This window comes from Scyliorhinus torazame, chromosome 4, assembly GCF_047496885.1.
Source record: "Scyliorhinus torazame isolate Kashiwa2021f chromosome 4, sScyTor2.1, whole genome shotgun sequence".
In the NCBI taxonomy this organism is placed as follows: Eukaryota; Metazoa; Chordata; class Chondrichthyes; order Carcharhiniformes; family Scyliorhinidae; genus Scyliorhinus; species Scyliorhinus torazame.
In genome coordinates this window covers 7674864-7700874 of record NC_092710.1, presented here as the reverse complement: position 1 = coordinate 7700874, position 26011 = coordinate 7674864, and the positions used below count along the sequence as shown (strand labels likewise).

At 62.2% G+C, this 26011-nt stretch overlaps 1 protein-coding gene across 1 annotated transcript in view; it reads left to right on the top strand.

Moving 5' to 3' along the window:
• The first annotated feature begins 5232 nt into the window (after positions 1–5232).
• Positions 5233–26011, top strand: part of LOC140411275 (lysine-specific demethylase 2A-like) — a 274485-nt gene continuing 253706 nt past the window's right edge. Inside the window, 1 exon segment of the mRNA XM_072500397.1 lies at positions 5233–7245. Within this exon segment, the coding sequence (XP_072356498.1) occupies positions 7204–7245 (42 nt within the window). The 5' untranslated portion in view covers positions 5233–7203.

Genomic DNA, 26011 nt, shown 5'->3' with positions numbered 1-26011 from the left:
GTGAGAGTGTGAGGGTGTGTGAGAGTGTGTGTGTGAGAGAGTGAGCGTATGTGAGTGAATGTGAGTGTCTGAGAGTGTTGGAGAATGTGAAAGGATGTGAGAGTGTGTGTGTGTGAGAGTGTGAGTTAGGATGTGAGTGAGTGAGTGAGCATGTGTGAGAGCGAGAATGTGTGTGAATGTGCGAGAGTGTGAGTGTGTGTGAGAGAATGAGTGTGTGTGTGAGAGAGTGTGACAGAGTGAGCGTGAGAGTGTGAGTTGGAGAGAGTGTGTGTGAAAAACACACCTCGGGATGCTCGGTAAATCTCACCCAACGTGAGTGTGTGTGTCAGTGTCTGTATGACAGTGTCTGTGTGACACGTGAGGGAGCGTGTCTGTGACAATGTGTGCGAGAGTGAGGGTGAGAGTATGTGAGTGTGTGTGTTTGAGAATGTGTAAGAATGTGTCTGAGAGTGTGTGTGTGTGAGAGGGTGAGTGCGTGTGAGTGTCTGAGAGAGTGCGTGTGAGTGTGTTAGAATGAACGTGTGCGAGAGAGAATGTGTTTGAGAATGTGTTAGTGTGTGTGAAATAGATTGAGAGTGTGTGTGTGAGAGTGTGCGTGAGTGCCTGTGAGTGTGTGTGTGAGTGTGAGTGTGTGCGTGAGTGCATGAGTGTGTTAGAGTGAACATATGTGAGATGAGAGAGGATGTGTTTAAGAATGTGTGTGAGTGAGTGTGAGAGTGAGTGGGAAAGACTGAGAGAGTGCGTGTGAGAGAGTGTGTGAGTGTGAAAGAGAATGTGGTTTAACAGACTGTTAGAGAATGTTTCTGTGAGATTGTGTATGTGTGAGAGCGTATGTGAGTGTGAGAGTGTGTGAAAGTGTATGAGAGTGTGTGTGAGCGTGAGTGATAAGAGTGTATGAGTGTGTGTGAGAAAATGTGAGAGAATGTGTGTGTGTGAGAGAATGTGTTTAAGAATGTGTGTGTGTGTTTGTGAGAGTCTGTGTGAAAGAGCGAGAGAAAGTGTGCAAGAGTGTGTGTGGGTGTGTGTGAAAGACTGTATGAGATTGCGTGGAAGAGTGTGCGAGAGTGTGAATGACAGAATGGGGTTAAAGAGAGAGTGTGTGTTCGAGAATGTTTCTGAGAGATTGTGTGAGAGTTGTGTGTGTCAGATCGTGTGTGTGTGTGTATGAGAGTGTGTGTGAGTGTGTGTGTGTCTGAGTGCGTGTGAGAGTGTTACAATGAATGTGTGTGAGAGAGTTTGTCAGAGTGTGAGAGAGAGTGCGTGCGTGTGTGAGTGTGTGAGTTTGTGTGTGAAAGTGTGTTAGAGAATGTTTCCAAGAGTGTGTGAAAGACTATGTGTGCGTGAGAGAGTGTAAGAGCATGTGAGAGAGCGTGAGAGTGTAAGAGAGTGTGTAAGAGAGTGCGTGAGATGCACCTGTGAAAGAGTGTGAGAGTGCGTGTGAGTGTGTGAGATGCAGCTGTGAAAGAGAGTGTGTGACAGTGTGAGTATGTGTGTGAGTGTGTGTGTGAGTGTATGTGCGAGAGTGTGTGAGTGGAAGTGTGTGAGAGTATATGTGTGAGAGACAGTGAGTGAGATAGATTGTGTGTGAGAGTGTGTCTGAGTTTGCGTGAGAGTGTTTGTGAGTGAGAGTGAGTGAGTGAGAGAATGTGGTTAAAGAGAGAGTGTGTGTGTTCGAGAATGTTTCTGAGAGATTGTGTGAGAGTTGTGTGTGTCAGAGCGTGTGAGAGTGTGTGTGTGTTTAAGTGCGTGTGAGTGTTAGAATGAACGTGTGTGAGAGAATGTGCTAAAGAATGTGTGCCAGTGCCTGTGGGTGAGTGTGGGGTGGGTTATGCGTGTGCCAGAGTGTGTGGGTGAGTGTGGGGTGGGTTATGCGTGTGCACGTGGTGTTGGTTCATGTGTGTGCCAGTGTGTGTGGGTGTGTGTGGGATGGGTTATGCGTGTGCGTGTGTGGGTGGTGTTGGTTCAGGTGTGTGTGTTGAGGGGGATTCTGAGCGTGCTGCTTGGGGGAATGAACGTGGGTGTGCAAGTGGCCGTGAGCGTGTGCACCGGGACCAGACTCTGGGTGAGGGTAGGGGTGTGTGTGGGACAGGTTGGATGGTGAGAGCGAGGATGCCTGGGAATGGGGGTGAGAGTGGAAGAACCTGGCCCCGGGAGCTGAGTGGAGGTGCGAGTGAGAGAGGGGGTAAGGGTAGTCGGGGTTGGGTGTGAAGGACGAGTGGATGTCCGGCTGAGAGTCGGGGCTGTGCTCGTGTGCGGGTGGCGTGTGAGGGTGCCCTTGGGGGGAGCTGGCTGTCGAGAAATTGGTATCCGCGTGCTTAAGGGCAGGCTCTGGCTGGCTGCTGATCGCCGGCGGGTGTGAGCTCAGATGGTGAGCATGCCCTGGGTGATGGGGGAGGGTGATGGGGGTGTGCTCGGGCGGCGGGTACAGGTGGGGATGCCTGTGCGACTGGGCATGGTGGCTGTGGGCATGGGGGGCGGCGGCGGGGGGCGAGGTTTGAGGCTGGGGGAGGGCGGCAGGGGCGTGTGCAGGGTGGGGGTGCTGCAGAGAGGGGAGCCAGCTCGGAGACGGAAGAGGCAAGTGGGCGGACACTGGGGAATGAGGGTGAGGGTGCCCATGCCTGGGTGGGGAGATTGGGGGCGACACAGCTTCAGGGTGAGGATGCGTGCGGGCATAGTCCAAGTGGGGCGTTGCCTGAGCAATGCTTGCTCTCAAGGGGGGCGGGTTTGAACCAGAGTACATGTTACTGCGGGCGGGGGTTGCAAAGCTAGCTGGGACATTTGGGTTGGGGTATATATTGGTGTGGATGGGCGTCACCTGGCGGTTTTGCATAGCGCTAGCGTCGGGGCCCGGGGTGGGAAGAGCCAGGGGGGACATCGGGTGGGGGGTCAAGCGGTGGGGGAAGGGGGGGGTGAAAGGCTGGTGATCATGCCGGTGCGATAAGTGGAGGCTCAGGTGGTGGGGCGGCGGGCGCATCAGGAGGCGGGAGAGATTGAGGTTGACTGGGTAGGCGAGGGGTGGGGTCGAAGGCTGCGGAGGGGTTGAGGGCCGGGCTCGCGTTCCAGTCTGCGAGATGGATGGGCTCGGAGGCTGGGGAAAGGCCAGGGACGAGGCTCGGAGGAGGGTGGCTGGCTGAGGTTGGGACGGCAGGGCGGGCGGCCGGGCGAGGGCAGGCTCTGGGGCAGGGGCTAAAGGTGGGAGCGGGGTTAAAGGTGGGGATGGGGTTGAAGTTTGGCTGGGCCGGGGCAGCTGCGTCCCCAGTGGGCCCCCAGACTGGGGCGGCGTTGCTGGTTGGGTTTGGTCAGGGGTCGGGGGCTGCGACGGGGTCAGAGTTTTGGGGGGCGTTGGCGGGCGGGGTTGGGTAGGTGTGGGCACCTGGGTCAAAGGCCGGAGTGACGGCAGGGTTTGCGACGCGGTAGTCGTGTGAGTGACGAGTTTGGGCGGGGTCGGCGGACGGGGTCGCGGCAGGGTCAGAGGTTGGAATGGCTTTGATGCCTGGGTTGGTGACGGGGTTGATGGTTGGGTCAGAGGTCGGGGCGGGGGGAGAGTTTGTGATGCCGTCGATGTGCGGGCGACCGGTTTGTGCGGCGTCGGCCTTGGGGTCGGCGTCTGCGTCGGGGTCGGCGTCGGGGTCGGCGTCGGGGTCGGGGTCGGCGTCCGCGTCGGGGTCGGCGTCCGCGTCGGGGTCGGCGTCCGCGTCGGGGTCGGCGGCCGGGTCCACGTCGGGGTCGGAGGTTGGTGTGATCTCAGCGACTGCAGCCGCGTGGGGATCAGAGGTTGGGGTGAGGTGGGCGGCCGGGGTCGCCCTGGTGTCGGAGGTCGGGGTGATGTTGGCGTCCAAGTGGGCATCAGGGATCGCACCGGGGTCGTAGGTCGGGGCTTGGTTGGCGATGGGGTCGGGGGTGATATTGGCGGCTGGGGTCGCACCGGGGTTGAAGGTCGGGGGGGAGTTGGCGACGGGGTGGGGGGCGAGGTTGGCGGCAGGGGTCGCGCGGGGGTCGGGGGCGAGGTTGGCGGGCGGGGTCGCGCCGGGGTCGGGGGCGAGGTTGGCGGCCGGGGTCGCGCCGGGGTCGGCGGCCGGGGTGGGGTCGGAGGTGGGGGCGGGGTTGGGGGCAGAGGTCGTGCCAGGGACAGCGACCGGGTGAAAGGTGGGCGTGAGGTTGGCGTGCCGGGTTGCGCGGGGGTCAGAGGTGAGGGGTGGAGGGTAGGGGTGAAGGGGGGTGGTGAGGGAGGGGTCACTGTCACCCTCACCTTCCTCATTCCTGCCGTGTTGCCCATTGTTTTTGTTTTGGGGCTTTTCCAGCGGCCCGCGCGCGCTTTACGGTTATTTTTCAAAAGAGGGGGCGGGACCGGCTGACTGACAGCCGTCCGGACCAATGGGCTGGCGGCCCGGGGTGACTGACAGCCGCCCGGGCCAATGGGCTAAGCGGTCCCGCCCGGGGACCCCGCCCCTAGGTCCAGACCTTTCCAGAAGAAGCAGTCGTCGTCAGATGGGCTGGGCGGCTGCTGGCTTCCCCCAATGGTCGGCTGACCTGTCAATCAGCTGGGGCGGGGGTGGGGCTGGACCAATCACAGCGGAGGCCACAGCACTCCCCGGCCCGCCCCTCGACCGCGCCCTGCGCCCCGACCCGCCCCATTGGTCCGCCGCAACTGTCAATCCGACACTCGGCCCAATGGGAGCGCGCGCTCCCGGCTTGCGGGTGCCGCCTCCCGCTTCAGAGCACGTTTCAGGAGGCGGACCAGACACCCCGCCCTCTCCGCCTTCCCATTGGTGGGGTCGCCCGTCCATCAGTACGCTGGGACCAGTCGGACCCGAGGGCCCGCCTCCTTTCTCCGTTCCAGTTGGTTCGCCGCCCCGTCAATCCTCGGGCGCCGAACCAATCGAAGCTCTAGCCCCCCTCCACCTTCCGCAATCCTGATTGGTCGGTCTCTCCGTCCATCCTCCGGGTCGGTCCAATAGAATGGCGGCGGCTCCCTGCTCCCGCCTCCCCGACAAGGTGCCGCCTCTTCCCTCGTCGATCACACTCGCCGGACCAATGGCATGGGGGGGGGGCAGGACCGGCGGCCGGTTCCATTGGACGCGCGGCCTGTCGGTCAGGGCCGGGCCGACCAATGGCGGCGGGGCCCGGAGGCGGGGCGGATGCGCACGCAGTGCCAGGGGGCGGGGCGGCTGCGCGCGCAGTGCCCGGCTCTGTTTGTGTGGAGGAAGGGGGGGGGCACAAAATGGCGGCCGAGCGGCTACGGGAGGATTGAAGGCCGGGGGCGGGCAGGGGGAACACGGAGAGCGGTAACCCCGGGCCTGGAACACGGAGAGCGGTAACCCCGGGCCTGGGACAGGTAACCAGGGACAGGCCGCTTAACCCGAGGCCGCTTAACCAGTAACAGGCCGCTTAACCAGGGACAGGCCGCTTAACCAGTAACAGGCCGCTTAACCAGAGGCCGCTTAACCAGAGTTGGGCCACTTAACCAGAGGCCGCTTAACCAGGGGCAAGCCGGTTAACCAGAGGCAAGCCGGTTAACCAGAGTTGGGCCACTTAACCAGAGGCCGGTTAACCAGGGGCAAGCCGGTTAACCAGAGGCTGACCGGTTAACCAGGGACTGGGTAGTTAACCAGCAAAAGTGACAACCCAGTTAATAGGAACGGTGACAGGCCAGATAACCTGTGAGAAGAACAGCGACAGACCAGTAACAGGAGGCGGGACTGTCCACTTAATCGGAGGCAGCCCAGTTAACCAGCGACAGGAACTGTGACAGCCCAGTTAACCAGCGACAGGAAGTGCGACAGCCCAGTTAACCAGCGACAGGAAGTGCGACAGCCCAGTTAACCAGCGACAGGAAGTGCGACAGCCCAGTTAACCAGCGACAGGAAGTGCGACAGCCCAGTTAACCAGCGACAGGAAGTGCGACAGCCCAGTTAACCAACGACAGGAAGTGCGACAGCCCAGTTAACCAGCGACAGGAACTGTGACAGCCCAGTTAACCAGCGACAGGAACTGTGACAGCCCAGTTAACCAGCGACAGGAACTGTGACAGCCCAGTTAACCAGCGACAGGAACTGTGACAGCCCAGTTAACCAGCGACAGGAACTGTGACAGCCCAGTTAACCAGCGACAGGAACTGTGACAGCCCAGTTAACCAGCGACAGGAACTGTGACAGCCCAGTTAACCAGCGACAGGAACTGTGACAGCCCAGTTAACCAGCGACAGGAACTGTGACAGCCCAGTTAACCAGCGACAGGAACTGTGACAGCCCAGTTAACCAACGACAGGAAATGCGACAGTCCAGTTAACCAGCGACAGGAGTTGTGACAGTCCAGTTAACTAGGGACAGGAAGTGCGACAGCCCAGTTAACTAGGAACAGGAAGTGCGACAGCCCAGTTAACCAGCGACCGGAAGTGCGACAGACCAGTTAACCCGCCACTGGGGAGCCGCCTGATGCACCCGGTATAGGAATTCCGCCAGCGACTGTCTAGCTATTCCTGGTTTAGAAACTGGGGCAACGAGAGCAGGCAGATCACCCTGGGAGACAGGCTGCCACCAGTTCAGTCCAGCTTTCCCCAAAGCCTGCAACCGGATTTACCTCTGTGAGGGTGCTTCGTCCGAGCAGGGCACAGGTTAACCCCGGGCAGCAGTTCAGCCCCCAAGTGGCTCTGGAAAGCAGAGGCAGGGCGACCCGCAGGATTTTCTGAGAAGTTTTGGACCCTCATCATCTGGTCCGGCAACAGCGTGCCTCCGAGAGAGCGGCACAGACCTGGAGCTGACAATCTGACAGGAGGGAAGGCAGCCAGACCATCTATCGATGAGATGGGATTAAGTCCTTGAGGTATTGAGGAGGGCGGTCATGCTATCTGCAACGTGAGTAGTGACAATCTGGAGAGAGAAGCTGAAAGGTTTCCGCCTGAAGTCGCCCGTTTGGAGAGTGAATTTAAACAATAATTGGGTGGCTCCATCATCGAGTGGATTTGTTGACACCAGGAACTGAGAGATTGAGTCTCTGACATTGCGACGTTCTAACACTTGCTTTCAAGAAATAATTGCAGCAACATCAGTTGAGCTAAGGAGTGTGGAGTGTCACTGACCACACGCACTGGAGGACAGGGAACACAAGTTGCAGGAGGACGAGTGGGCTTGCGAGTCAGACACACGTGGTACAGCAAGCAGGCAAGGAAGGGTTTAACGGCCTGCACCAACGTGCCCAGCAACGATGGAGCCAGATGTGGAACCGGAGTGCCGGAGCAGAAGGCTGGTAAGTGAATGACTTCCCCGGAGACGGATCCGCCTATCTGCATGGAAGGAAGGATTCCGAAAACATTCCTCCAGCCCCGACAACCCTCCCTATCTCTGTAACCTCCTCCAGCCCCTACACCCCTCCCTATCTCTGTAACCTCCTCCAGCCCCTACACCCCTCCCTATCTCTGTAACCTCCTCCAGCCCCGACAGCCCTCCCTATCTCTGTAACCTCCTCCAGCCCCGACAGCCCTCCCTATCTCTGTAACCTCCTCCAGCCCCGACAGCCCTCCCTATCTCTGTAACCTCCTCCAGCCCCGACAGCCCTCCCTATCTCTGTAACCTCCTCCAGCCCCGACAGCCCTCCCTATCTCTGTAACGTCCTCCAGCCCCAACAACCCTCCCTATCTCTGTAACCTCCTCCAGCCCCGACAACCCTCCCTATCTCTGTAACCTCCTCCAGCCCCTACACCCCTCCCTATCTCTGTAACCTCCTCCAGCCCCGACAGCCCTCCCTATCTCTGTAACCTCCTCCAGCCCCTACACCCCTCCATATCTCTGTAACCTCCTCCAGCCCCTACAACCCTCCCTATCTCTGTAACCTCCTCCAGCCCCGACAACCCTCCCTATCTCTGTAACCTCCTCCAGCCCCTACACCCCTACCTATCTCTGTAACCTCCTCCAGCCCCTACACCCCTCCCTATCTCTGTAACCTCCTCAAGCCCCGACAACCCTCCAGCCCCTACAACCCTCCCTATCTCTGTAACCTCCTCCAGCCCCTACAACCCTCCCTATCTCTGTAACCTCCTCCAGCCCCTACAACCCTCCCTATCTCTGTAACCACCTCCAGCCCCTACAACCCTCCCTATCTCTGTAACCTCTTCCAGCCCGTACAACCCTCCCTATCTCTGTAACCTCCAGCCCCTACAACCCTCCCTATCTCTGTAACCTCCTCCAGCCCCTACACCCCTTCCCTATCTCTGTAACCTCCTCCAGCCCCTACAACCCTCCCTATCTCTGTCACCGCCTCCAGCCCCTACAATACTCCCTATCTCTGTGACCTCCTCCAGCCTCTACAACCCTCCCTGTCTCTGTAACCTCCTCCAGCCCTACAACCCTCCCTTTCTCTGTAACATCCAGCCCCGACAACCCTCCCTATCTCTGTAACCTCCTCCAGTCCCTACAGCCCTCCCTATCTCTAACGTCCTCCAGTCCCTACAACCTTCCCTATCCCTGTAACCTCCTCCAGTCCCTACAACCCTCCCTATCTCTGTAACCACCTCCAGCCCCTACAACCCTCCCTATCTCTGTAACCTCCTCCAGCCCGTACAACCCTCCCTATTTCTGTAACCTCCACGAGCCCCGACATCCTTCACTGTCTCCGTGATCTCCTGCAGCCCCTACAACCCTCCCTATGTCTGTAACCTCCAGCGCCTCCAACCCTTGCTATCTCTAACCTCCTCCAGCGCTACAACCCTCCCTATCTCTGTAACCTCCTCCAGCCTCTCCCACCCTCCCTATCTCTGTAACCTCCTCCAGTCCCTACAACCTTCCCTATCTCTGTAACCTCCTACAGTCCCTACAACCCTCCCTATCTCTGTAACCTCCTCCAGCCCCTACACCCCCTCTCTATCTCTGTAACCTCCTCCAACCCCTACAACCCTCCCTATCTCTATAACCTCCTCCAGCCCCTACACCCCCTCCCTATCTCTAACCTCCTCCAGCCCCTACAACCCTCCCTATCTTTAACCTCCTCCAGGCGCTACAACCCTCCCTATCTGTGTAACCTCCTCCAGCCCCTACACCCCCTCCCTATCTCTGTAACCTCCTCCAGTCACTACAACCCTCCCTATCTCTGTAACCTCATCCAGCCCCGACAACCCTCCCTATCTCTGTAACCTCCTCCAGCCTCTACAACCCTCCCTGTCTCTGTAACCTCCTCCAGTCCTTACAACCCTCCCTGTCTCTGAAACCTCCTCCAGCCCTACAACCCTCCCTGTCTCTGAAACCTCCTCCAGCCCTACAACCCTCCCTTTCTCTGTAACATCCAGCCCCGACAACCCTCCCTATCTCTGTAACCTCCTCCAGTCCCTACAGCCCTCCCTATCTCTAACGTCCTCCAGTCCCAACAACCCTCCCTATCTCTGTAACCTCCTCCAGCCTTTACCACCCTCCCTATCTCTGTAACCCCCTCCAGTCCCTACAACCTTCCCTATCCCTGTAACCTCCTCCAGTCCCTACAACCCTCCCTATCTCTGTAACCACCTCCAGCCCCTACAACCCTCCCTATCTCCGTAACCTCCTCCAGCCCGTACAACCCTCCCTATGTCTGTAACCTCCAGCGCCTCCAACCCTTGCTATCTCTAACCTCCTCCAGCGCTACAACCCTCCCTATCTCTGTAACCTCCTCCAGTCCCTACAACCTTCCCTATCTCTGTAACCTACAACCCTCCCTATCTCTGTATCCTCCTCCAGCCCCTACACCCCCTCTCTATCTCTGTAACCTCCTCCAGCCCCTACAACCCTCCCAATCTCTGTAACCTCCTCCAGTCCCTACAACCCTCCCTATCTCTGTAACCTCCTCCAGCCCCTACAACCCTCCCTATCTCTATAACCTCCTCCAGCCCCTACACCCCCTCCCTATCTCTGTAACCTCCTCCAGCCCCTACAACCCTCCCTATCTCTAACCTCCTCCAGGCGCTACAACCCTCCCTATCTCTGTAACCTCCTCCAGCCCCTACACCCCCTCCCTATCTCTGTAACCTCCTCCAGTCACTACAACCCTCCCTATCTCTGTAACCTCATCCAGCCCCGACAACCCTCCCTATCTCTGTAACCTCCTCCAGCCCCTACACCCCTCCCTATCTCTGTAACCTCCTCCAGTCCCGACAACTCTCCCTATCGCTGTAACCTGACCAGCCCCGACAACCCTTCCTATCTCTAATCTGCCCAGCCCTCTAACTCACAAAATCTCTAGAACCTCCTCGAACACACCTCACGCTGTCGAGGGTCAGTACGGAGGGAGGGGTCACGCTGTCGAGGGTCAGTACGGAGGGAGGGTCACTCTGTTGAGGGTCAGTACGGAGTGAGGGAGGCTCACGCTGTCGATGGCCAGTACGGAGGGAGGGAGGGTCACGCTGTCGAGGGTCAGTACGGAGGGAGAGAGGGTCAGAACGGAGGGAGGGAGGGTCACGCTGTCGAGGGTCAGTACGGAGGGAGGGAGGGTCTCGCTGTTGAGGGTCAGTACGGAGGGAGGGTCACGCTGTCGAGGGTCAATACGGAGGGAGGGAGGATCAGACTGTCGAGGGTCAGTACGGAGGGAGTGAGGATCACACTGTCGAGGGTCAGTACGGAGGGAGGGAGGGTCTCGCTGTTGAGGGTCAGTACGGAGTGAGGGAGGATCACGCTGTTGACAGTCAGTACGGAGTGAGGGAGGGTCATGCTGCCGAGGGCCTGTACGGAGGGAGGGAGACTCAGCCTGTCGAGGGTCAGTACGGAGGGAGGGAGGAGCACACTGTCGAGGGTCAGTACGGAGGGAGGGAGCGTCATGCTGTCGAGGGCCTGTACGGAGGGAGGGAGGATCACCCTGTCGAGGGTCAGTACGGAGGGAGGGAGGATCACTCTGTCGAGGGTCCGTACGGAGGGAGGGAGGGGCACGCTATCGAGGGTCAGTACGGAGGGAGGGAGGGTCACGCTGTCGAGGGTCAGTACGGAGGGAGGGAGGCTCATGCTGTCGAGGGCCAGTACAGAGGGAGGGTCACGCTGTGGAGGGTCAGTACGGCGGGAGGGAGGGTCATGCTGTCGAGGGTCAGTACGGAGGGAGGGTCACGCTGTCGAGGATCAGTACGGAGGGAGGGAGGGGCACGCTATTGAGGGTCAGTACGGTGGGAGGGAGGCTCACACTGTCGAGGGCCAGTACGGAGGGAGGGAGGGTCACGCTGTCGAGGGTCAGTACGGAGGGAGGGAGGGTCGCGCTGTCGAGGGTCAGTACGGAGGGAGGGAGGCTCATTCTGTCGAGGATCAGTACAGAGGGAGGGAGGGTCACGCTGTCGAGGGTCAGTACGGAGAGAGGGAGGGTCATTCTGTTGACGGTCAGTCCGGAGGGAGGGAGGCTCATGCTGTCGAGGGTCAGTACGGAGGGAGGGAGGGGCACACTGTCGAGGGTCAGTATGGAGTGAGGGAGGGTCATTCTGTTGACGTTCAGTCCGGAGGGAGGGAGGGTCACGCTGTCGAGGGTCAGTACGGAGGGAGGGAGGCTCATGCTGTCGAGGGTCAGTACGGAGGGAGGGAGGGTCACGCTTTTGAGGGTCAGTACGGAGGGAGGGAGGGTCACGCTGTCGAGGGTCAGTATGGAGTGAGGGAGGGGGGGTCACGCTGTTGAGGGTTAGTATGGAGGGAGTGAGGCTCACGCTGTCGAGGGTCAGTACGGAGGGAGGGAGGCTCACGCTGTCGAGGGTCAGTACGGGGGGAGGGAGGGTCACGCTGTCGAGGGTCAGTACGGAGGGAGTGAGGCTCACGCTGTCGAGGGTCAGTATGGAGTGAGGGAGGGGGGGTCACGCTGTTGAGGGTTAGTACGGAGGGAGGGAGGGTCACGCTGTCGAGGGTCAGTACGGAGGGAGGGAGGCTCACGCTGTTCAGGGTCAGTCCGGAGGGAGGGAGGCTCAAGCTGTCGAGGATCAGTACTAGGGAGAGAGGCTCACGCTGTCGAGCGTCAGTACGGAGGGAGGGAGGATCATGCTGTCGAGGGTCAGTACGGAGGGAGCGAGTCTCAAGCTGTCGAGGGTCAGTACGGAGGGAGGGAGGCTCACGCTGTTGAGGGTCAGTATGGAGGGAGGGAGGCTCACACTGTCGAGGGTCAGTACCGAGGGAGGGAGGCTCACGCTGTCGAGGGTCAGTACGGATGGAGGGAGGGGCACGCTATCGAGGGTCAGTACGGAGGGAGGGAGGGTCACGCTGTCGAGGGTCAGTACGGAGGGAGGGAGGGTCACGCTGTCGAGGGTCAGTTCGGTGGGAGGGAGTGTCACGCTGTCAAGGGTCAGTACGGAGGGAGGGTCACGCTGTGGAGGGTCAGTACGGCGGGAGGGAGGGTCACGCTGTCGATGGTCAGTACGGAGGGAGCGAGGCTCACGCTGTCGAGGGCCAGTACGGAGGGAGGGAGGGTCACGCTGTCGAGGGTCAGTACGGACGGAGGGAGGGGCACGCTATCGAGGGTCAGTACGGAGGGAGGGAGGGTCACGCTGTCGAGGGTCAGTACGGAGGTACGGTCACGCTGTCGAGGGTCAGTACGGTGGGAGGGAGTGTCACGCTGTCGAGGGTCAGTACGGAGGGAGGGTCACGCTGTCGAGGGTCAGTACGGAGGGAGGGAGGGTCACGCTGTCGAGGGTCAGTACGGAGGGAGGGAGGGGCACGCTATTGAGGGTCAGTACGGAGGGAGGGAGGCTCACGCTGTCGAGGGCCAGTACGGAGGGAGGGTCACGCTGTCGAGTCAGTACGGAGGAAGGGTCACGCTGTGGAGGGTCAGTACGGAGGGAGGGAGGGTCACGCTGTCGAGGGTCACAACGGCGGGAGGGAGGGTCACGCTGTCGAGGGTCAGTACGGAGGGAGGGTCACGCTGTCGAGGGTCAGTACGGAGGGAGGGAGGGGCACGCTATTGAGGGTCAGTACAGAGGGAGGGAGGCTCACGCTATTGAGGGTCAGTACAGAGGGAGGGAGGCTCAGGCTGTCGAGGGCCAGTATGGAGGGAGGGAGGGTCACGCTGTCGAGTCAGTACGGAGGGAGGGAGGGTCCCGCTGTCGAGGGTCAGTACGGAGGGAGGGAGGATCACGCTGTCGAGGACCAGTACGGAGGGAGGGAGGGTCATTCTGTTGACGGTCAGTCCGGAGGGAGGGAGGCTCATGCTGTCGAGGGCCAGTGCGGAGGGAGGGAGGGGCACGCTATTGAGGGTCAGTACGGAGGGAGGGAGGGTCACGCTGTCGAGTCAGTACGGAGGGAGGGAGGGTCCCGCTGTCGAGGGTCAGTACGGAGGGAGGGAGATCACGCTGTCGAGGGCCAGTACGGAGGAAGGGAGGGTCACGCTGTCGAGGGTCAGTACGGAGGGAGGGGCACGCTATCGAGGGTCAGTATGGAGTGAGGGAGGGGGGGTCACGCTGTCGAGGGTTAGTACGGAGGGAGTGAGGCTCACGCTGTCGAGGGTCAGTACGGAGGGAGGGAGGCTCATGCTGTCGAGGGTCAGTATGGAGTGAGGGAGGGGGGGTCACGATGTCGAGGGTTAGTACGGAGGGAGGGGGGTCACGCTGTCGAGGGTTAGTACGGAGGGAGTGAGGCTCACGCTGTCGAGGGCCAGTGCGGAGGGAGGGAGGCTCACGCTGTTGAGGGTCAGTCCGGGGGGAGGGAGGCTCAAGCTGTCGAGGATCAGTACGGAGGGAGCGAGGCTCACGCTGTCGAGGGTCAGTACTAGGGAGAGAAGCTCACGCAGTTGAGGTTCAGTACGGAGGGAGGCTCACGCTGTTGAGGGTCAGTACGGAGGGAGGGAGGATCATGCTGTCGACGGTCAGTACGGAGGGAGCTAGGCTCAAGCTGTCGAGGGTCAGTAGGGAGGGAGGGAGGCTCACGCTGTTGAGGGTCAGTATGGAGGGAGGGAGGCTCACGCTGTCGAGGGTCAGTACCGAGGGAGGGAGGGTCACGCTGTCGAGCGTCAGTACGGAGGGAGGGTCAGGCTGTGGAGGGTCAGTACCGAGGGAGGAAGGGTCACGCTGTCGAGCGTCAGTGCGGAGGGAGGGAGGCTCACGCTGTCGAGGGTCAGTACGGAGGGAGGGAGGCTCACACTGTCAAGGGTCAGTACGGACGGAGGCTAACTCTGTCGAGGGTCAGTACGGAGAGAGTGAGACTCACGCTGTTGAGGGCCTGTACGGAGGGAGGGAGGGTCACGCTGTCGAGGGTCAGCCACGGGGAGGTAGGCCCTCCCTGTCGAGGGCCTGTACAGGGGGAGGGTCACGCTGTCGAGGGTCAGTACGGAGGGAGGGTCACGCTGTCGAGGGTCAGTACGGAGGGAGGGAGGGTCACGCTGTCGAGGGTCAGTACGGAGGGAGCGTCACACTGTCGAGGGTCAGTACGGAGGGAGGGTCATGCTGTCGAGGGTCAGTACGGATCGAGGCTCCCAAAGTCGAGGGTCAGTATAGAGGGAGGGAGGGTCACGCCATCGATGGTCAGTACGGAGGGAGGGAGCATCACGCTGTCGAGGGTCAGTACGGAGGCTCAGGCTGTGGAGGGTCAGTACGGAGGGAGGGAGGTTTACGCATTCGAGGGTCAGTACAGAGGGAGGGAGGGGCACGCTATCGAGGGTCAGGACGGAGGGAGGGAGGGTCACGCTGTCGAGGGCCAGTACAGAGGGAGGGAGGCTTACCCTGTCGAGGGCCTGTACGGAGGGAGGAAGGATCACGCTGTCGAGGGTCAGTACGGAGGGAGCGAGTCTCAAGCTGTCGAGGGTCAGTATGGAGTGAGGGAGGGGGGGTCACGCTGTTGAGGGTTAGTACGGAGGGAGGGAGGCTCATGCTGTCGAGGATCAGTACAGAGGGAGGGAGGGTCACGCTGTCGAGGGTCAGTATGGAGTGAGGGAGGGTCATTCTGTTGACGGTCAGTCCGGAGGGAGGGAGGGTCACGCTGTCGAGGGTCAGTACGGAGGGAGGGAGGCTCATGCTGTCGAGGGTCAGTACGGAGGGAGGGAGGGTCACGCTTTTGAGGGTCAGTACGGAGGGAGGGAGGGTCACGCTGTCGAGGGTCAGTATGGAGTGAGGGAGGGGGGGTCACGCTGTTGAGGGTTAGTACGGAGGGAGTGAGGCTCACGCTGTCGAGGGTCAGTACGGAGGGAGGGAGGCTCACGCTGTCGAGGGTCAGTACGGGGGGAGGGAGGGTCACGCTGTCGAGGGTCAGTACGGAGGGAGTGAGGCTCACGCTGTCGAGGGTCAGTATGGAGTGAGGGAGGGGGGGTCACGCTGTTGAGGGTTAGTACGGAGGGAGGGAGGGTCACGCTGTCGAGGGTCAGTACGGAGGGAGGGAGGCTCACGCTGTTCAGGGTCAGTCCGGAGGGAGGGAGGCTCAAGCTGTCGAGGGTCAGTACGGAGGGAGGGAGGCTCACGCTGTTCAGGGTCAGTCCGGAGGGAGGGAGGCTCAAGCTGTCGAGGATCAGTACTAGGGAGAGAGGCTCACGCTGTCGAGCGTCAGTACGGAGGGAGGGAGGCTCACGCTGTTCAGGGTCAGTCCGGAGGGAGGGAGGCTCAAGCTGTCGAGGATCAGTACTAGGGAGAGAGGATCATGCTGTCGAGTGTCAGTACGGAGGGAGCGAGTCTCAAGCTGTCGAGGGTCAGTACGGAGGGAGGGAGGCTCACGCTGTTGAGGGTCAGTATGGAGGGAGGGAGGCTCACGCTGTCGAGGGTCAGTACCGAGGAAGGGAGGCTCACGCTGTCGAGGGTCAGTACGGAGGGAGGGAGGGTCACGCTGTTGAGGGCCTGTACGGAGGGAGAGAGGGTCACGCTGTCGAGGGTCAGTACGGACGGAGGGAGGGGCACGCTATCGAGGGTCAGTACGGAGGGAGGGAGGGTCACGCTGTCGAGGGTCAGTACGGAGGGAGGGAGGGTCACGCTGTCGAGGGTCAGTACGGTGGGAGGGAGTGTCATGCTGTCGAGGGTCAGTACGGAGGGAGGGTCACGCTGTGGAGGGTCAGTACGGCGGGAGGGAGGGTCACGCTGTCGATGGTCAGTACGGAGGGAGCGAGGCTCACGCTGTCGAGGGCCAGTACGGAGGGAGGGAGGGTCACGCTGTCGAGGGTCAGGACGGAGGGAGGGGCACGCTATCGAGGGTCAGTACGGAGGGAGGGAGGGTCACGCTGTCGAGGGTCAGTACGGAGGGAGGGTCACGCTGTCGAGGGTCAGTACGGTGGGAGGGAATGTCACGCTGTCGAGGGTCAGTACGGAGGGAGGGTCACGCTGTCGAGGGTCAGTACGGAGGGAGGGAGGGTCACGCTGTCGAGGGTCAGTACGGAGGGAGGGAGGGGCACACTATTGAGGGTCAGTACGGAGGGAGGGAGGCTCACGCTGTCGAGGGCCAGTACGGAGGGAGGGTCACGCTGTCGAGTCAGTACGGAGGAAGGGTCACGCTGTGGAGGGTCAGTACGGAGGGAGGGAGGGTCACGCTGTCGAGGGTCACAACGGCGGGAGGGAGGGTCCGCTGTCAAGGGTCAGTACGGAGGGAGGGTCACGCTGTCGAGGGTCAGTACGGAGGGAGGGAGGGGCACGCTATTGAGGGTCAGTACAGAGGGAGGGAGGCTCACGCTGTCGAGGGTCAGTACGGAGGGAGTGGGGGTCCCGCTGTCGAGGGTCAGTACGGAGGGAGGGAGGATCACGCTGTCGAGGACCAGTACGGAGGGAGGGAGGGTCATTCTGTTGACGGTCAGTCCGGAGGGAGGGAGGCTCATGCTGTCGAGGGTCAGTACGGAGGGAGGGAGGGTCACGCTTTCGAGGGTCAGTACGGAGGGAGGGAGGGTCACGCTGTCGAGGGTCAGTATGGAGTGAGGGAGGGGGGGTCACGCTGTCGAGGGTTAGTACGGAGGGAGTGAGGCTCACGCTGTCGAGGGTCAGTACGGAGTGAGGGAGGCTCATGCTGTCGAGGGTCAGTATGGAGTGAGGGAGGGTCACGCTGTCGAGGGTCAGTACGGAGGGAGGAAGGCTCATTCAGTCGAGGGTCAGTATGGAGTGAGGGAGGGGGGGTCACGCTGTCGAGGGTTAGTACGGAGGGAGGGGGGGTCACGCTGTCGAGGGTTAGTACGGAGGGAGGGGGGTCACGCTGTCGAGGGTTAGTACGGAGGTAGTGAGGCTCACGCTGTCGAGGGCCAGTGCGGAGGGAGGGTCACGCTGTCGAGGGTCAGTACGGAGGGAGGGAGGGGCACGCTATTGAGGGTCAGTACGGAGGGAGGGAGGGTCACGCTGTCGAGTCAGTACGGAGGGAGGGAGGGTCCCGCTGTCGAGGGTCAGTACGGAGGGAGGGAGGATCACGCTGTCGAGGGCCAGTACGGAGGAAGGGAGGGTCACGCTGTCGAGGGTCAGTACGGAGGGAGGGGCACGCTATCGAGGGTCAGTATGGAGTGAGGGAGGGGGGGTCACGCTGTCGAGGGTTAGTACGGAGGGAGTGAGGCTCACGCTGTCGAGGGTCAGTACGGAGGGAGGGAGGCTCATGCTGTCGAGGGTCAGTATGGAGTGAGGGAGGGGGGTCACGATGTCGAGGGTTAGTACGGAGGGAGGGGCGTCACGCTGTCGAGGGTTAGTACGGAGGGAGTGAGGCTCACGCTGTCGAGGGCCAGTGCGGAGGGAGGGAGGCTCACGCTGTTGAGGGTCAGTCCGGGGGGAGGGAGGCTCAAGCTGTCGAGGATCAGTACGGAGGGAGCGAGGCTCACGCTGTCGAGGGTCAGTACTAGGGAGAGAAGCTCACGCAGTTGAGGGTCAGTACGGAGGGAGGCTCACGCTGTTGAGGGTCAGTACGGAGGGAGGGAGGATCATGCTGTCGACGGTCAGTACGGAGGGAGCTAGGCTCAAGCTGTCGAGGGTCAGTAGGGAGGGAGGGAGGCTCACGCTGTTGAGGGTCAGTATGGAGGGAGGGAGGCTCACGCTGTCGAGGGTCAGTACCGAGGGAGGGAGGGTCACGCTGTCGAGCGTCAGTACGGAGGGAGGGTCAGGCTGTGGAGGGTCAGTACCGAGGGAGGAAGGGTCACGCTGTCGAGCGTCAGTGCGGAGGGAGGGAGGCTCACGCTGTCGAGGGTCAGTACGGCGGGAGGGAGGCTCACACTGTCAAGGGTCAGTACGGACGGAGGCTAACTCTGTCGAGGGTCAGTACGGAGAGAGTGAGACTCACGCTGTCGAGGGTCAGCCACGGGGAGGTAGGCCCTCCCTGTCGAGGGCCTGTACAGGGGGAGGGTCACGCTGTCGAGGGTCAGTACGGAGGGAGGGTCACGCTGTCGAGGGTCAGTACGGAGGGAGGGAGGGTCACGCTGTCGAGGGTCAGTACGGAGGGAGGGTCACGCTGTCGAGGGTCAGTACGGAGGGAGGGTCATGCTGTCGAGGGTCAGTACGGATCGAGGCTCCCAAAGTCGAGGGTCAGTATAGAGGGAGGGAGGGTCACGCCATCGAGGGTCAGTACGGAGGGAGGGAGCATCACGCTGTCGAGGGTCAGTACGGAGGCTCAGGCTGTGGAGGGTCAGTACGGAGGGAGGGAGGTTTACGCATTCGAGGGTCAGTACAGAGGGAGGGAGGGGCACGCTATCGAGGGTCAGGACGGAGGGAGGGAGGGTCACGCTGTCGAGGGCCAGTACAGAGGGAGGGAGGCTTACCCTGTCGAGGGCCTGTACGGAGGGAGGAAGGATCACGCTGTCGAGGGTCAGTACGGAGGGAGCGAGTCTCAAGCTGTCGAGGGTCAGTACGGAGGGAGGGAGGCTCACGCTGTTGAGGGTCAGTATGGAGGGAGGGAGGCTCACGCTGTCGAGGGTCAGTACCGAGGGAGGGAGGCTCACGCTGTCGAGGGTCAGTACGGAGGGAGTGAGACTCACGCTGTTGAGGGCCTGTACGGAGGGAGGGAGGGTCACGCTGTCGAGGGTCAGTACGGACGGAGCGAGGTGCACGCTATCGTGGGTCAGTACGGAGGGAGGGAGGGTCACGCTGTCGAGGGTCAGTACGAAGGGAGGGAGGGTCACGCTGTCGAGGGTCAGTACGGTGGGAGGGAGTGTCACGCTGTCGAGGGTCAGTACGGAGGGAGGGTCACGCTGTGGAGGGTCAGTACGGCGGGAGGGAGGGTCACGCTGTCGATGGTCAGTACGGAGGGAGCGAGGCTCACGCTGTCGAGGGCCAGTACGGAGGGAGGGAGGGTCACGCTGTCGAGGGTCAGTACGGACGGAGGGAGGGGCACGCTATCGAGGGTCAGTACGGAGGGAGGGAGGGTCACGCTGTCGAGGGTCAGTACGGAGGGAGGGAGGCTCACGCTGTCGAGGGTCAGTACGGAGGGAGGGTCACGCTGTCGAGGGTCAGTACGGAGGGAGGGAGGGTCACGCTGTCGAGGGTCAGTACGGAGGGAGGGAGGGGCACGCTATTGAGGGTCAGTACGGAGGGAGGGAGGCTCACGCTGTCGAGGGCCAGTACGGAGGGAGGGTCACGCTGTCGAGTCAGTACGGAGGGAGGGAGGGTCACGCTGTGGAGGGTCAGTACGGAGGGAGGGAGGGTCACGCTGTCGAGGGTCACAACGGCGGGAGGGAGGGTCACGCTGTCGATGGTCAGTACGGAGGGAGGGTCACGCTGTCGAGGGTCAGTACGGAGGGAGGGAGGGGCACGCTATTGAGGGTCAGTACAGAGGGAGGGAGGCTCACGCTGTCGAGGGCCAGTATGGAGGGAGGGAGGGAGGGTCACGCTGTCGAGTCAGTACGGAGGGAGGGAGGGTCCCGCTGTCGAGGGTCAGTACGGAGGGAGGGAGGATCACGCTGTCGAGGACCAGTACGGAGGGAGGGAGGGTCATTCTGTTGACGGTCAGTCCGGAGGGAGGGAGGCTCATGCTGTCGAGGGTCAGTACGGAGGGAGGGAGGGTCATGCTTTCGAGGGTCAGTACGGAGGGAGGGAGGGTCACGCTGTCGAGGGTCAGTATGGAGTGAGGGAGGGGGGGTCACGCTGTCGAGGGTTAGTACGGAGGGAGTGAGGCTCACGCTGTCGAGGGTCAGTACGGAGTGAGGGAGGCTCATGCTGTCGAGGGTCAGTATGGAGTGAGGGAGGGGGGGTCACGCTGTCGAGGGTTAGTACGGAGGGAGGGGGGTCACGCTGTCGAGGGTTAGTACGGAGGGAGGGGGGTCACGCTGTCGAGGGTTAGTACGGAGGGAGGGAGGCTCACGCTGTCGAGGGCCAGTGCGGAGGGAGGGAGGGTCACGCTGTCGAGGGCCAGTGCGGAGGGAGGGTCACGCTGTCGAGGGTCAGTACGGAGGGAGGGAGGGGCACGCTATTGAGGGTCAGTACGGAGGGAGGGAGGGTCACGCTGTCGAGGGTCAGTACGGAGGGAGGGAGGCTCACGCTGTCGAGGGCCAGTGCGGAGGGAGGGTCACGCTGTCGAGGGTCAGTACGGAGGGAGGGAGGGGCACGCTATTGAGGGTCAGTACGGAGGGAGGGAGGGTCACGCTGTCGAGTCAGTACGGAGGGAGGGAGGGTCCCGCTGTCGAGGGTCAGTACGGAGGGAGGGAGGATCACTCTGTCGAGGGCCAGTACGGAGGAAGGGAGGGTCACGCTGTCGAGGGTCAGTACGGAAGGAGGGGCACGCTATCGAGGGTCAGTATGGAGTGAGGGAGGGGGGGTCACGCTGTCGAGGGTTAGTACGGAGGGAGTGAGGCTCACGCTGTCGAGGGTCAGTACGGAGGGAGGGAGGCTCATGCTGTCGAGGGTCAGTATGGAGTGAGGGAGGGGGGTCACGATGTCGAGGGTTAGTACGGAGGGAGGGGGGTCACGCTGTCGAGGGTTAGTACGGAGGGAGTGAGGCTCACGCTGTCGAGGGCCAGTGCGGAGGGAGGGAGGCTCACGCTGTTGAGGGTCAGTCCGGAGGGAGGGAGGCTCAAGCTGTCGAGGATCAGTACGGAGGGAGCGAGGCTCACGCTGTCGAGGGTCAGTACTAGGGAGAGAAGCTCACGCAGTTGAGGGTCAGTACGGAGGGAGGCTCACGCTGTTGAGGGTCAGTACGGAGGGAGGGAGGATCATGCTGTCGACGGTCAGTACGGAGGGAGCTAGGCTCAAGCTGTCGAGGGTCAGTACGGAGGGAGGGAGGCTCACGCTGTTGAGGGTCAGTACGGAGGGAGGGAGGCTCACGCTGTCGAGGGTCAGTACCGAGGGAGGGAGGGTCACGCTGTCGAGCGTCAGTACGGAGGGAGGGTCAGGCTGTGGAGGGTCAGTACCGAGGGAGGAAGGGTCACGCTGTCGAGCGTCAGTGCGGAGGGAGGGAGGCTCACGCTGTCGAGGGTCAGTACGGAGGGAGGGAGGGTCACGCTGTCGAGGGTCAGCCACGGGGAGGTAGGCCCTCCCTGTCGAGGGCCTGTACAGGGGGAGGGTCACGCTGTCGAGGGTCAGTACGGAGGGAGGGTCACGCTGTCGAGGGTCAGTCCGGAGGGAGGGAGGCTCAAGCTGTCGAGGATCAGTACTAGGGAGAGAGGATCATGCTGTCGAGGGTCAGTACGGAGGGAGCGAGTCTCAAGCTGTCGAGGGTCAGTACGGAGGGAGGGAGGCTCACGCTGTTGAGGGTCAGTATGGAGGGAGGGAGGCTCACGCTGTCGAGGGTCAGTACCGAGGAAGGGAGGCTCACGCTGTCGAGGGTCAGTACGGAGGGAGGGAGGGTCACGCTGTTGAGGGCCTGTACGGAGGGAGAGAGGGTCACGCTGTCGAGGGTCAGTACGGACGGAGGGAGGGGCACGCTATCGAGGGTCAGTACGGAGGGAGGGAGGGTCACGCTGTCGAGGGTCAGTACGGAGGGAGGGAGGGTCACGCTGTCGAGGGTCAGTACGGTGGGAGGGAGTGTCATGCTGTCGAGGGTCAGTACGGAGGGAGGGTCACGCTGTGGAGGGTCAGTACGGCGGGAGGGAGGGTCACGCTGTCGATGGTCAGTACGGAGGGAGCGAGGCTCACGCTGTCGAGGGCCAGTACGGAGGGAGGGAGGGTCACGCTGTCGAGGGTCAGGACGGAGGGAGGGGCACGCTATCGAGGGTCAGTACGGAGGGAGGGAGGGTCACGCTGTCGAGGGTCAGTACGGAGGGAGGGTCACGCTGTCGAGGGTCAGTACGGTGGGAGGGAATGTCACGCTGTCGAGGGTCAGTACGGAGGGAGGGTCACGCTGTCGAGGGTCAGTACGGAGGGAGGGAGGGTCACGCTGTCGAGGGTCAGTACGGAGGGAGGGAGGGGCACACTATTGAGGGTCAGTACGGAGGGAGGGAGGCTCACGCTGTCGAGGGCCAGTACGGAGGGAGGGTCACGCTGTCGAGTCAGTACGGAGGAAGGGTCACGCTGTGGAGGGTCAGTACGGAGGGAGGGAGGGTCACGCTGTCGAGGGTCACAACGGCGGGAGGGAGGGTCCGCTGTCAAGGGTCAGTACGGAGGGAGGGTCACGCTGTCGAGGGTCAGTACGGAGGGAGGGAGGGGCACGCTATTGAGGGTCAGTACAGAGGGAGGGAGGCTCACGCTGTCGAGGGTCAGTACGGAGGGAGTGGGGGTCCCGCTGTCGAGGGTCAGTACGGAGGGACGGAGGATCACGCTGTCGAGGACCAGTACGGAGGGAGGGAGGGTCATTCTGTTGACGGTCAGTCCGGAGGGAGGGAGGCTCATGCTGTCGAGGGTCAGTACGGAGGGAGGGAGGGTCACGCTTTCGAGGGTCAGTACGGAGGGAGGGAGGGTCACGCTGTCGAGGGTCAGTATGGAGTGAGGGAGGGGGGGTCACGCTGTCGAGGGTTAGTACGGAGGGAGTGAGGCTCACGCTGTCGAGGGTCAGTACGGAGTGAGGGAGGCTCATGCTGTCGAGGGTCAGTATGGAGTGAGGGAGGGTCACGCTGTCGAGGGTCAGTACGGAGGGAGGAAGGCTCATTCAGTCGAGGGTCAGTATGGAGTGAGGGAGGGGGGGTCACGCTGTCGAGGGTTAGTACGGAGGGAGGGGGGGTCACGCTGTCGAGGGTTAGTACGGAGGGAGGGGGGTCACGCTGTCGAGGGTTAGTACGGAGGTAGTGAGGCTCACGCTGTCGAGGGCCAGTGCGGAGGGAGGGTCACGCTGTCGAGGGTCAGTACGGAGGGAGGGAGGGGCACGCTATTGAGGGTCAGTACGGAGGGAGGGAGGGTCACGCTGTCGAGTCAGTACGGAGGGAGGGAGGGTCCCGCTGTCGAGGGTCAGTACGGAGGGAGGGAGGATCACGCTGTCGAGGGCCAGTACGGAGGAAGGGAGGGTCACGCTGTCGAGGGTCAGTACGGAGGGAGGGGCACGCTATCGAGGGTCAGTATGGAGTGAGGGAGGGGGGGTCACGCTGTCGAGGGTTAGTACGGAGGGAGTGAGGCTCACGCTGTCGAGGGTCAGTACGGAGGGAGGGAGGCTCATGCTGTCGAGGGTCAGTATGGAGTGAGGGAGGGGGGGTCACGATGTCGAGGGTTAGTACGGAGGGAGGGGCGTCACGCTGTCGAGGGTTAGTACGGAGGGAGTGAGGCTCACGCTGTCGAGGGCCAGTGCGGAGGGAGGGAGGCTCACGCTGTTGAGGGTCAGTCCGGGGGGAGGGAGGCTCAAGCTGTCGAGGATCAGTACGGAGGGAGCGAGGCTCACGCTGTCGAGGGTCAGTACTAGGGAGAGAAGCTCACGCAGTTGAGGGTCAGTACGGAGGGAGGCTCACGCTGTTGAGGGTCAGTACGGAGGGAGGGAGGATCATGCTGTCGACGGTCAGTACGGAGGGAGCTAGGCTCAAGCTGTCGAGGGTCAGTAGGGAGGGAGGGAGGCTCACGCTGTTGAGGGTCAGTATGGAGGGAGGGAGGCTCACGCTGTCGAGGGTCAGTACCGAGGGAGGGAGGGTCACGCTGTCGAGCGTCAGTACGGAGGGAGGGTCAGGCTGTGGAGGGTCAGTACCGAGGGAGGAAGGGTCACGCTGTCGAGCGTCAGTGCGGAGGGAGGGAGGCTCACGCTGTCGAGGGTCAGTACGGCGGGAGGGAGGCTCACACTGTCAAGGGTCAGTACGGACGGAGGCTAACTCTGTCGAGGGTCAGTACGGAGAGAGTGAGACTCACGCTGTCGAGGGTCAGCCACGGGGAGGTAGGCCCTCCCTGTCGAGGGCCTGTACAGGGGGAGGGTCACGCTGTCGAGGGTCAGTACGGAGGGAGGGTCACGCTGTCGAGGGTCAGTACGGAGGGAGGGAGGGTCACGCTGTCGAGGGTCAGTACGGAGGGAGGGTCACGCTGTCGAGGGTCAGTACGGAGGGAGGGTCATGCTGTCGAGGGTCAGTACGGATCGAGGCTCCCAAAGTCGAGGGTCAGTATAGAGGGAGGGAGGGTCACGCCATCGAGGGTCAGTACGGAGGGAGGGAGCATCACGCTGTCGAGGGTCAGTACGGAGGCTCAGGCTGTGGAGGGTCAGTACGGAGGGAGGGAGGTTTACGCATTCGAGGGTCAGTACAGAGGGAGGGAGGGGCACGCTATCGAGGGTCAGGACGGAGGGAGGGAGGGTCACGCTGTCGAGGGCCAGTACAGAGGGAGGGAGGCTTACCCTGTCGAGGGCCTGTACGGAGGGAGGAAGGATCACGCTGTCGAGGGTCAGTACGGAGGGAGCGAGTCTCAAGCTGTCGAGGGTCAGTACGGAGGGAGGGAGGCTCACGCTGTTGAGGGTCAGTATGGAGGGAGGGAGGCTCACGCTGTCGAGGGTCAGTACCGAGGGAGGGAGGCTCACGCTGTCGAGGGTCAGTACGGAGGGAGTGAGACTCACGCTGTTGAGGGCCTGTACGGAGGGAGGGAGGGTCACGCTGTCGAGGGTCAGTACGGACGGAGCGAGGTGCACGCTATCGTGGGTCAGTACGGAGGGAGGGAGGGTCACGCTGTCGAGGGTCAGTACGAAGGGAGGGAGGGTCACGCTGTCGAGGGTCAGTACGGTGGGAGGGAGTGTCACGCTGTCGAGGGTCAGTACGGAGGGAGGGTCACGCTGTGGAGGGTCAGTACGGCGGGAGGGAGGGTCACGCTGTCGATGGTCAGTACGGAGGGAGCGAGGCTCACGCTGTCGAGGGCCAGTACGGAGGGAGGGAGGGTCACGCTGTCGAGGGTCAGTACGGACGGAGGGAGGGGCACGCTATCGAGGGTCAGTACGGAGGGAGGGAGGGTCACGCTGTCGAGGGTCAGTACGGAGGGAGGGAGGCTCACGCTGTCGAGGGTCAGTACGGAGGGAGGGTCACGCTGTCGAGGGTCAGTACGGAGGGAGGGAGGGTCACGCTGTCGAGGGTCAGTACGGAGGGAGGGAGGGGCACGCTATTGAGGGTCAGTACGGAGGGAGGGAGGCTCACGCTGTCGAGGGCCAGTACGGAGGGAGGGTCACGCTGTCGAGTCAGTACGGAGGGAGGGAGGGTCACGCTGTGGAGGGTCAGTACGGAGGGAGGGAGGGTCACGCTGTCGAGGGTCACAACGGCGGGAGGGAGGGTCACGCTGTCGATGGTCAGTACGGAGGGAGGGTCACGCTGTCGAGGGTCAGTACGGAGGGAGGGAGGGGCACGCTATTGAGGGTCAGTACAGAGGGAGGGAGGCTCACGCTGTCGAGGGCCAGTATGGAGGGAGGGAGGGAGGGTCACGCTGTCGAGTCAGTACGGAGGGAGGGAGGGTCCCGCTGTCGAGGGTCAGTACGGAGGGAGGGAGGATCACGCTGTCGAGGACCAGTACGGAGGGAGGGAGGGTCATTCTGTTGACGGTCAGTCCGGAGGGAGGGAGGCTCATGCTGTCGAGGGTCAGTACGGAGGGAGGGAGGGTCATGCTTTCGAGGGTCAGTACGGAGGGAGGGAGGGTCACGCTGTCGAGGGTCAGTATGGAGTGAGGGAGGGGGGGTCACGCTGTCGAGGGTTAGTACGGAGGGAGTGAGGCTCACGCTGTCGAGGGTCAGTACGGAGTGAGGGAGGCTCATGCTGTCGAGGGTCAGTATGGAGTGAGGGAGGGGGGGTCACGCTGTCGAGGGTTAGTACGGAGGGAGGGGGGTCACGCTGTCGAGGGTTAGTACGGAGGGAGGGGGGTCACGCT